The following is a 13,129-nucleotide window of genomic DNA, read 5'->3' on the forward strand; positions in this document are numbered from 1 at the left end:
TGCTATTTCTATATTATATCATACATCAAAATCTTACACCGAACACTGTTCACCGTATTTATATAATGAATAATATTTTTATTTTTTAATAAATAAAAAATAATATTTCTAAAATATATTTTTATTTTTAAAATTATTTATATATCACAAATATATAGTTTCTCATTAACCATTTTTATTATTGTATTAACCATAAAAATATAGGTTATTAACCACATATTTTACTTATAATTTATTAACCAAATTTATTATTTCATTAACCAATAAAATATATAGTATTAATCAAATTCTATCATTAAAATATGAAATACAAAATTTGATTAAAAACTATATTATATATTATATTTTAATATCAGAATAGTATGAACTTTACTGATTAATGAAATAATAAATTTATTTAATAAATTATAAATAAAATATGTGGTTAATAACCTATATTTTTATGATTAATAAATAATAAAATTGATTAATAATAAATTTTATATTTATGTTATAAAAAATAATTTAAAAAATAAAAATATTTTTTTACTTATTAAAAAAATAAAAATACTATTCATCGGATTTTATACAATCAACTGTATTTGGTATAAAATTTGGGTCTAAACAGCAATAAGTCACATTCACTAATTTGAATAATTAATTCATTAACATATGTGCTGGATGGCTGGTGTTGCGTATGTACATGTAACATGTGTAAGTTTAAGGAATCCAAAGCTTTTCAAATTTTATACTACCAGTTTATTTTTCTTGATAACATAGAATATGTCATTGTTAAGTAATTTCATTCAAAATAGTACTCTAATAAATTGTAAGTTTTGCTGTTAGATTCTCTTTAACAATATCTTAGTTCCTCTCGAAGAAACTAAAATCAAAACTAAATAAATTAAGTTTATTTTTTCCTGTCAAACTCACAGCTTAGTCTCTTTTCTATTAAGTTTTTATATTCCACCAACCCCTTTTTTATTATCAAAATATTAAAAAGTCAAAATTCCACCTAATAAAATCACTGATTTGTCATGCTTAATTTAATAAAAAAATCATAAAAATGATAAATATCAAGATATAAAATCATAGATTTTTAAAATTTCTGTAAGAATAATAATATAATATAAATAATCATGTATTTTTTTGAATCAAATTCATATGTTTTTTAATTCATTTTTCAAATTTTGTTACTCATGAAGCATTTAATTTGATATTTTATCGAGAAAACTGCATATATTTAAAATAATTTAACTTTTTTTTCTCCAAAATTTAACTTTATTTTAATTGATAAATATTATGCACACAACTTTCATTTTATTATAGTTTTTCTCAATATTTTTTCAATCTTTTGTGATTAATCAATGTTCAATTTTTTAGAAATAAAAATAAAATAAAATATATATATATATATATATATATATATATATATATATATATATATATATATATATATATATATATATATATAAAGGTAAAATTTAATTTTAGTATAGTCTATTTTTCTATCTTACAATTACATAATTTACATAATAATTTTTAATAATTTCTATTCAAACCACTACAATTATCTTTCACATAATTTTATATTATTAATTTCTATTTAAAATAAAATAATATCGTATATATTTTCACGTATGTGCATTAAAAAAATGAACAACATGACACTAATATATATAAAATCAATATTAATATGTTATAAAAATAAACAAAAAAATATTGCATTTAGAGATTGAACATTGATTATTATCTTACACATATTTAACCCATGTAATATATATAAAATGAGTTACTCCATCAACCATATTTAATATTCAATACACTTTGAATATGGTGTTTTTCTTGAAATTTTTTCAAAGAAAATATGCAATATTTGATTATAATAATTTTTTAAACTTATTACACCTACACATTCATTTATACTTACTAACATTGACTCCACTTGGTTAGTTGGTAACCCATAATATCCATACTATTACATACACTTCCATGAGACTAATCACCAACAATACCATCAATTATCTTTTCACTTAATTAAAGTATCTTTGAATTAATCTATTTAGAATAAAAAAATAAAATGTAAATTGTTTGGAGAGAGTGAAAGTAAGGTTACTTATCATTCATTACCAACTAAAAAATTTACATACAAACAAATGGTAGTAATAATTATTTTTTCACCACCAGAATTGACTGAATCAGTTAATCTGATTTAGTGATCAGTTTTAATATCAAATAATTTCAACTATTTTTTAATCATTAAACAAAAATCGAGACATAGTTCTCCCAATCAAATTCAATAAAATAGTAGTGTAGTAATTACTACTAGGAGTAATAAACATGTAGTTGTTGCACATTTGAAACCGTTGTTAATAAAAAAGAATTAAAAAAAAAGAGTACAATAGAATACAAGAGTGTGTTATGTCTTTGAGTCATGGTTTTGTTTGATATGTCCTGTCAAGTAAATGCTGCCAGGCTAGCATCTTGTACATGATTGGTGTGGGTCCCACCATTCCTCTGTTTCTACTCTGTCAATCCACATGCTCCACGGACCCATTCTTCTTCTATTCTAATCTCTCTGCCCCATTCACTCCCTAAACTTGTTATCATTATTTTTTATCATTAGTCAAAATTTAAATATAAATACAATTTTAAAAACTTTTTATTTTTTATAGATTTATTGCATAATTAATATATTTAAATTATATATAATTCAAATACCTTAATCAATATATTTAACATATATTTAGTTGAGATACATTAATTTTTTTAATTAATTTAAAATTATATATTTTTATATATTAAAAACTAGAGAAAATATAGAAAATTTATGAGTTGCATTCCATCGAAGTTAAATCAAATATTTGTAAAAGAAGTGATCATAATTTTTAATTTAATAAATATTCATTTTTATAAATTGAACTGGAATTTATAGACAAATAAGAAACTTTTTAATTAACGAAATTATTTTTTAATTTGTAGACGAAATAATTATTATTGGAAAAACTCTAATCTTAAAGTTAATCGAATCAATATTGATCAACAATAATCAATCTTTCTGATTGATCACGCTCACCCTTTGCTCAGATGAAATACCAACTTCTTAGTTGCAAGATAATTTTACACTATATTGAGAAGTGAAAAATAAAAACCAAACAATTGAAATAAAAAGAAAAAAAGAAATTTTAAAGGGAGAAGAAAATTGTATTGCTGTATAAAGTGCAGTCAAAGTGTTTGTTATAATATGTGTTAATCACAATTGTGATTTTTGAAAACTACACGATTGTACTACAATTTTTTAATAAATAAAATAGAGTTATTCTCTATTTATAATTTGATTACTTGCATTCAAAGTAATCACAAAATAAGTAACCCAATTAAAATTAAATAAAATTAATCTTCTTCAACTCTATCGAGACTAACTCCTTTGTTCAAATTAAAACACATTTCGACACCAATCGAATACTATATATCTTATCACAAAGAATTACATATTTAACAATTATAACTATTAAAAATTCACACAATCAACAAGAATAAGAGTTTAAACTCAGATGTTGAAATCAAATTTAACAATATTGATTTTTTTCAATTGAGTTAGAAGATATCAACAATGAAAAATCATCAAACAAGGCATTTATTCCAGCTGGCATTGCCAGCAAGACTTTGATTAAAGCTTTATCATTTGGCATGTCATAAGTCATATGTTCTCACCACTAATGAGAACATTACAAATGTAAAAAGAACAATAACGTTGTTTGTTGATGATGTGTTTTATAGCATGTCACTCACTCATACACACATGAAGAAAAAAAACACACATAAATAAGTCTAGTAATAATGTAATAATTGTCTGACATGTAAAAAAACACCGAACACTATGCACCCAGCCACAACCTATGAAGCCGTTTCAAACAATTTTGTCGGCGAAAGACGTTACTAATCATTTTCATTAACAGCTTCAATCACCCATTAGTGCTAATTAATTTATATTTTCGTGTCCTTTTCTTCTTCCATATAGAGTATTCTTTCTATTTTTTATTAAGAATATTCGTCCTATTTTAACAAAAATTAATATTCATTCATTTCGCGGCTAAAAAAATCATTCATTTCTAAAATCGGCCTTAGTTTCTGTTTTACCATCTACTGTATTAGATTTTTTTCCTCCTATTTTTGTTATTTTAAAAATATGATTGTGATGCCACACAATTTTTCATCTTTATTTTTTTAAAACATATAAAGAACTTTTAATTTTTCACACTCCTATGTTACTCTTTAATTTTTATATTTTGATTTTTTTAAAAATATCTTAAATAATTCAAAATATTAATTTATTAAAAATAAATTTTAAATTATTTAATTAATGGTATTAATAATTATATATGAAAAGAAAAAGCTGTCTTTTTTTTTAGTAAAAATTTTAATTCCCATTTTTAATAAAGAAAATTTCTTACCAAATATTTGTACATATATGAAAGGACCATTAATCTTCTTCCTTTGCTGTCATTTTTACATATAGGTAGATTAATTCTTATTCTTATAATAATACTCTCAAAAACTGCATAAAGCTGTTTCTTTTCCTCTTCTTCTTCCTTCTTTTCTCTCTCTGCAATTTTTTTTTCAGTTACTTATTTTTTCGTTGGCACTAGCGCTAGTTCTTGTCTTCTTTAGTCTCTGACCCTTTTGCCAGCTTTGACCTTAGAAGATGCTTGTAAGTACGTTTCTCTCTGAGCTTCATTTTTGGTTTATGTTTTCTTTGCCTTTTGTGTGTTTTTTTAACCTTAAACTGGTTTGGTTCCAAATCTTGGACTATGTTGTCTTGTTTTTCATCCTAAGAAGTAAAAGGGTTTCTTCAAGATTTGATCTTTGGTTGGATTTAGTGTGTTTTAGTCAAAGTTTGTTTGTTTTGTTCATATGGGTCGTGTTGGAATTCAATGTACGAGATTTGTTGTTTTGGGGGTGTTTTGTTTCTTTTACTAGGTTTGCTTATGGCAATGATAATTCTTGTCCATGGTGTGAGTTTCATCGGATTATGTTCAATTTTGATCTGAGAAATTGATCTGATTTGCTTTGAATTCAGTTTTAACATTATTGTTGACTTATTTCATTGTTTTTGGTATGAAATGAATTGCTAGTACTTTTTGTTTTTTAAAACATCTATCTTTTTGAAGTTAGTTTGTTGCTGCATAGATTATGCTTGAATTTCGATCTTGTTCTTAATCGGAGATGCTTTCTGGTGATTAATTTGTTTGTGACTTTTTCTTCAGGTGGCATTGCTCTTGCTTTTGGCATTGAGCAATGCCTCGAAAGTTTATGGAGATTTCGAGCAGTGTGGTTTGAATCCGAAATTGGATCCTAGACCACACACTGTCTCGATTTTGGAGTTCGGTGCGGTTGGTGATGGTAAGACACTGAATACACTTGCGTTACAGAATGCAATTTTCTATGTCAAGTCATTCGCTGATAAGGGCGGTGCTCAGCTCTATGTGCCACCGGGAAAATGGCTCACCGGAAGTTTCAATCTTACCAGCCATCTCACCCTCTTTTTAGAGAAAGGCGCTGTCATTATTGGATCTCAGGTACTTTCGCATCTTGCTTAATAGCTGTTGTCGAATAGCGGCTATTGCTGTAGGGTTGTAGAATTTGAATAAATCATCATTTTCTGTTATCTGTGATTATAGGATCCATCTCATTGGGATGTTGTTGAACCTTTACCTTCGTATGGGCGAGGGAAAGATGTTCCTGAAGGAAGATACAAGAGTTTAATCAACGGTTACAAGTTGGAGGATGTGGTTATAACAGGTTTTTTACTTCTATTCTTCTTGATTCTAAGTCTTTTTTTCTTCTACCATGTTTTTCATATGGTTCTGTTTCTGGATTTAATTTTCGTATTTTCATGTAACTTCACTAGGAAATAACGGAACCATTGACGGCATGGGATCGGTTTGGTGGGAATGGTATAATTCTCACTCGCTCAACCATAGTCGTCCTCATTTGGTAGAAATTATATCATCCAATTCTGTCGTAGTTTCAAATCTTACATTCTTGAATGCTCCAGCATATAGCATTCACCCGGTTTATTGCAGGTATATAATTTTCTACTTCTTCTTCTTGATACTTATTTTGTAAAAAGAATTAATATTGATACAGTTACGTTTTAATGTGATGCAGCAATGTACATATTCAAAATGTTTCAATCTCCACTCCACCAGAATCCCCTTATACCGCCGGTATAGTACCAGGTTTGTAGCATACTATTGACTCATTTTTCTATCCTTGTTGTGAAAATGGCAATACCATGTAGTATCAAGACATTTCAGATCAAAGACTTGTCTAGGGTCTAACGCGTGTTTGGTTCACATTAACATGATAGACACACATGGTTGCATTCGATTATATCACATTTTCAAATTATTACCAGGGTCAGCGTTTCACTGTTGTCTGGTGTCTGTGTTTGTGCCGATGTTTCATAGGATGTATGTCAAATATCAATAGCTTACCAAACATTGGCGAGGGTCGCTTATCTAATGTTTGTGCACTTCATGTTTTCAGATTCTTCTGATAATGTTTGTATAGAAGATAGTAATGTATCCATTGGCTATGATGCAATATCTCTCAAAAGTGGCTGGGATCAGTACGGCATAACCTATGGAAGACCGGCCGAGAAAATACACATAAGAAGGGTTCATCTTCACGCATTTTCCGGCTCTGCTATTTCATTCGGTACTGAAATGTCAGGTGGAATTTCAAACGTTCTAATCAAGCATGTTCACATTTTCAACTCGAATAGCGGCATTGAGTTCAGAACAATCAAAGGAAGAGGCGGTTACGTTAAACAAATCGTCATATCCAACATCAAAATGGAAAATGTTCATACAGCAATTTCAGCCAAAGGAAATTGTGGTTCTCACCCCGACGACAAATTCGATCCAAAAGCACTTCCACTTTTGAATCACATTACTTTGAAGGATATTATCGGAACAAATATCACAATTGCTGGAAACTTTAGCGGCATCGAAGAATCACCCTTCACCGATATCTGCCTTTCAAACATAACATTGTCCACAAATTCGGTTTCTTCCACTACATGGGAATGTTCAAATGTCTCCGGATTTTCAGACTCAGTGCTCCCTAAACCTTGTCAAGAACTCAGTAAACCTTCAAACTCTTCTTCCTCGTCGTGTTTCTATCTCATGAGTCTCGGTGAACAAAAATCTGCAGGGCTTTAATAAATCATTATGAAAACACCGAATTTGGCGCAAGTGGTTGGTGCACAGTGTTGTAAATTCTGAAGTACCGAGTTCGATTTCTGCTAAACAAAAAAATGAAAAAGTGAATCGCATCGCCGTTTGCCATCCGAGAATAGTCTACATTCTTTCCAAAATAAGACAGTTCATTTTGTTTCTTCCATTCCTTAGATTTGAATTCTCTTGCATATTCCCAAATAGGTCATTATTTGTACAGCTTCATTTCTATTTCTTCATTCATGTGTAATGAAATTTTGGTAGTGCCTTTACAAAAGGACTCAAAATGTGATAGTTTACATTTTTGCATTAGTTTCATTGTTATTTAATTTCACTGTAAAGCATGTAGTGGATTTGGTGATACTTCAATTAAAGAAAGTTCAATTTTAAGTAATATTAGTTTCATTGTTATCTATTTCTTTGATGTCATGCTATTTTACCTATAATCTTAAATTACTATTTTTTCAATGAGTCCTCAAAGATTATGCATTTTTTTGTTTTTGCTATATATTGAATGTGACAGTCAACAAAAGTGACATGATACCAATATATTGAATTTAGGGGTGATAAAATGTGTCGTGTTTCGTCAGGCTGGTCCGTACACCTGCCAAAAAATGATGGGATTTTGTGTCCATCTAACCGCTTAGTCCGTCCCGTTTAAATTTCTCCGCCAGAAAAAGGGCGGGTTGGCTCGCCAGTCCGCCAACCTAATTATCAAGTACTTAAAATATAATTTTTATATATTTATTAGTGAATATATGCAATAATTGATTGATGATTCTATTTTATATATTTATTAGTCAATATATACAATAGTTTTTAAGTAAAATTTGTTAAAAAGATGGTTTATAAAAAAATATTTTAAAAAATAAGTGAAATGTTTAATTGAAATGAAAAAATAAGCATGTTAATCAATTAAAAAATAAAAAATAGATAAATAAAAAAATAGGTGGGTAAGTCCGTGGTCCGTCAATCCGTCACTTTGATGGAACGAGTTAGATTTTTAAACCAAATTTCATTTGATGAGTTTATCCGTCCCCATTCATTTTTTTGACGGACTTAAGTGTGACGACCGATCGGTTTTGCCACCTCCTCCGAAGTATATTCAATATATCATGTGGAAAGCACATTACATCAAATTATTATAAGTGAATGATAATTGTGGTAGATATATTTGGATGTATTCTCTTGAGGAGAAATTGTCTAATTTTCATTTTTCTACTTTTTGATGACTTTTTCTATCCTTCTCTTAAACAAACATTCTCTCTTATTTTAACTATTATTATCTCTTTTAACTATAAAATAGTCCTACAAATATAATCTATTATTATCTCTTTTAACTATATAATAGTCCTACAAATATAATGTACACTATCTCTTAAACTCTAAATCTTATATGTGTACAAACTTTGTAGTACAATATTGAATAATGGGATTGCTTAATTATAAATTGTATGTCAATGCTTTTTGCAATTTTAAATTTTTGAACGGGATTGCTTAATTATAAATATGTTTTAGTCTCATTTTAAAAACTGATTAAGTCAACTGAAATTGATAAAACTTTTTAGAACTTTTGCATCAGTGTAATTGATTATGTAACAAATTACATATGTTAATTAGTTTTTCTCCTTTAAATAAAATGACTATTGTACAGATTTCATATTCCATGCATTTTCTTTTTCAGCCTGTATTTTAGGTTAAAGACTTGCAACACCATCTATCTCTAGATACCCCCAACTAAACCTAACACCTCCCATAATGTTTATAATTCTAAAACTTTTTTTTTAAAATTTAAAATAAATCTTCGATAAACATATAAGAATTTTCGACACACACTAAATTTTCGATAATATATTTATAATTTTCAATAGTACTGAAATTTATGAAATTTGCTTGAACTTAAAAATATTATCGAAAATTCAAAATGTTCCATTTTATATCGGAAATTTCAAGTAAAATAAGTTTTCGATAGTTCAAATTCAATTAATTTTTTTAACATTATCGGAATTTTTGAAATTTTCGATAGTGTAATTTTTTTTTTTAATTTTAAATTCTGGTATTCTTCATTTTTTATCGGAAATATTCGTTTTTTATCGAAAATTTTAAAATTTCTGATAAAAATATGAAAAATTCTAAATTTTTTGATACATATTGTAAATTTTCAATAAAAACAGACAAATTTTATAAAAATCCAATTTTTACAAAAAAGGTATAATGATAAAAATCCTATAAATGAGGATGTCAAATACAAGTGAAAGAGTGACAAATTAGATGCTCTCTAGATTAGAGAATAAAAAGAAATTGGACTCCTAAATCCAATATATTTTTGGGATTACTTAAAGCATCCTAAAGATTACTACCACGACCTTATGAAAAATCTAAAAATATCTTAAATTTCGAAAATGTATTTTCGTATGCATCTCAATTACACCAAATAAATACGTAAATAAACAATACTTTTAGTTTTTCAAAATCTGAAAATATATTTTGAAAATATTTATTTTCATTATTAGCTAGTATTATCTTATTTTCCGATGATGATGCCGAATTCAACCACCCATCCAAGAACACCATGAAAAAAGTCAGCATTCTGATTTTTTGAACAGATAAGAAATTCTTCTTTTCCTATAACAAAAAACAATTATTCTCATTCATCATTAAAAAAAACTAAAACAAAATCAAACCTTCTTAGATTCTGTTTGAGGAGTACCAGTGACAACTTCCTACTGGAACATATTATCATCTGAGGTCCATGTCTAAAAGCTTGTCCACTTATTTCAGGGTTGGAAAGAGTGCCTCCAACAATTAGATAATAGTTTTAAAAATACCTCAACAATAAAAACAAATTATTCAAAAATGTATTTTCAAACTTCAGAAATATATTTTTGGACTATTTTACAAAGTAAATGTGTATTTCAGTGACGCATGTATTTGATATATTTTAGATGTGTCCGAAAATCTATCTTCAAAATTTAAAGGACATTTTTAAATTTTTATATGATATTTTCCCACCACTTATAATGAAATTAGTAATTCTCTATATTTTTCCTTACACAAAACTTAATCTGTTAACTTAGATGACATAAACTAAAAGAAAATTATTTTTGGCACCCTTCAGTAAAAAAAAACTAATAATACCTATAAAATATGGAAGTTAATCTCTGGACGCACACAAAATGCAATCAAAGGCAAGTCCCAGACTCATGGTAGATAATATAAGAATATATATGGAGGTTAAGTTTCGTATTTTATACGGAGGTTAAGTTATGTGCACATTTGATTCATATAATGCGTCAGACCTTCCCTTTTCCTTCTTCTTCATTTCATTTCAAAGTTTACTCAAAATCCAAAATATAGCTCGTGATCAAACTTGTCTTCCATCATTTTTCAAGCTTTCTCGCTACTTCTATTATGTTGCATTGAAGCCTAGGACATCAATCAACCTCTATTCCGCTCCATTCAATCGAAAAATCGTCGACTTCTCACATTTGATAAGTTTTTCATTTTCTTACTTTTAAAAAAAAATTGATGCATTTGTTTGAAGTTAAACACATAATGGGTTTACGTTGTTACATTATGACGCATAATAGGTTCTTTAGTGAGGCATGCATGTAGATTTTTTGAAGTTTGTAGTTAGAACATTTGGACATATAATATGTTTATGCGTTTTCAGGTTGCAGGAGGATACAAAAGTTAACTTCTGATTTTTGTTATGTAATGTGGAAGTTAACTTCTGAATTTTGGTGTTTTGAATTATTTTTTATTTTTATATTGTTCCTGTTTTGTATTTTGGACTTGCCTTTTTGGGTTATGATATGATTTTCTAGTGCTATTACATGTAAAATATCTAACCACGTAGACATATTGAGGCATTGCAAAGTGACTTAACATGCTTCCGTTCGGAGGAAAAGAGCTAGACCCTCTCGTCATGTCGTTGGTGCCACTTCATTTGATGATGAAACATCGTCCTCTTTGAGACATGACTCCCTTGATGCCCCCAAAGTCCAACGTGCTGCTGGCATTCTTAATGATTATCCAGGAGACCTATCAAACACTTACTGTTTTATCTATGCATTCTATGTTGCCAGACACATGTGTGATAGAGAGGTAAAATAAATTTGTATTTATTCTTTTAAACATATGTGTTGTAATATTTGAATATTTTAACATTGATGTGTTTTTTTACAGCACCGTGAGGCGTTGAAATGTATCAACCATGGTAGGAAGATTGTGAAGTGCTGCAGCCTGATAAACCATGGTTTATGAATGCCATGCAGCTATATGAGCTACAAGATTTATCCATGACTGAATATATTTTTATTAACCATGGTTTGTTATCTGCTTTCATTGAGAGATGAAACTCAAAGACTTCTTCTTTCCATCTTTCAATTTGTGAGATGTCTATTGCACTTGATGATGTGTCATCCCTCCTACATCTTTCGATCAGGTGGAGATTTTTAACCTGTTTAAAACTAATTAGATCTAAGGCATTAGATATAATGATAAAATATTTGGGAGCTAACTCTGGTGATGCCCGACAGGAGATGAATGACACCAGAAGATGTCATGTCGGGTTGCATTTATATAGAGGATGTACAGATACCACTTGGATTTTCAGACTCAGTGCTCCCTAAGCCTTGTCAAGAACTCAGTAACCCTTCAAGCTCTTCTTCCTCGTCGTGTTTCTACCTCATGAGTCTCGGTGAAAAAAAACTATAGGGCTTTAACAAATCATTCTGAAAACACCGAATTTGGCGCAAGTGATTGGTGCGTAGTGTTATAAATTCTGAAGTACCGAATTCGATTTCTACTAAAAAAAATAAAAAAGTAAATCACCGTTTTATATCCGAGAATAGTCTACCTTCTTTCCAAAATAAGATTTGAATTCTCTCGCATATTCTCAAATAGGTCATTATTTGTACAACTTCATTTCTTCATTCATGTATAATGAAATTTTGGTAGTGCCTTTTATATAAAGGACTCAAAATGTCATAGTTTACATTTTTGCATTAGTTTCATTGTTATTTAAGTTCACTGTAAAGCATGTAGTGGATTTGGTGATACTTCAATTAATGAAAGTTCAATTTTAAGTAATTATTAGTTTCATTGTTATCTATTTCTTTGATGTGGTGCTATTATACCTATAATCTTAAATTACTATTTTTTTCAATGAGTCATCAAAGATTATGCATTTTTTTTGTTTTGCTATATTGAATGTGACAGTCAACAAAAGTGACATGATACCAATATATTGAATTTAGGTGGCTTGAGATTTTGCCATCCAGCATAATCAATATATCATGTGGAAAGCACATCATATCAAATTATTATAAGTGAACGATAATTGTAGTAGTTATATTTGGATGTATTATTCTCTTGAGGAGAAATGGTCTAATTTCCAATTTTGTAGTTTTTGATGATTCTTTTATCCTTCTCTTAAACAAACATTCTCTCTTATTGAAACAATCTTATTTTAACTATTATTATCTCTTCTAACTTTATATTAGTCCTAAAAAATATAATGTACACTATCTCTTAAACTCTAAATCTTATGTCTACAAACTTTATAGCATAATATCTTGAAATGGTGTGTCTGATATGTCGTGTATATGCGATATTTTTTGCAATTTCAAAATTTTGAAAGTGATTATTCAAGTTATACTTATGGTTTGATCTCATTTTAAAAAGGGATTAAGTCAATTGAAATTGAAGAAACTTTTTAGAGGTTTTGCATCACTGTAATCGATTATGTAGCAAATTACATATGATAATTAGCATTTCTCCTTTAAACAAAATGACTATTGTACTGATTTTATATTCCATGCATTTTTGCTTTTCAGCCTATATTTTAGGTTGAAAATTTGCAACACTATCTATCTCTAGATTAGAAATTTCTTTATGTCACC

General features: G+C 28.2%; 1 protein-coding gene across 1 annotated transcript; it reads left to right on the top strand.

The window, feature by feature from the left end:
• Positions 1–4,483: 4,483 nt before the first annotated feature.
• Positions 4,484–7,617, top strand: LOC127073535 (probable polygalacturonase). The gene is made up of 6 exons (XM_051014713.1): positions 4,484–4,690; positions 5,247–5,558; positions 5,661–5,781; positions 5,891–6,065; positions 6,151–6,221; positions 6,532–7,617. Exons 1-6 carry the CDS (start codon positions 4,685–4,687, stop codon positions 7,206–7,208), a joined length of 1,362 nt encoding a protein of 453 aa, XP_050870670.1. The 5' UTR covers positions 4,484–4,684; the 3' UTR covers positions 7,209–7,617.
• Positions 7,618–13,129: the final 5,512 nt, after the last annotated feature.

This window comes from Lathyrus oleraceus, chromosome 1 (genome assembly GCF_024323335.1).
Source record: "Lathyrus oleraceus cultivar Zhongwan6 chromosome 1, CAAS_Psat_ZW6_1.0, whole genome shotgun sequence".
In the NCBI taxonomy this organism is placed as follows: Eukaryota; Viridiplantae; Streptophyta; class Magnoliopsida; order Fabales; family Fabaceae; genus Lathyrus; species Lathyrus oleraceus.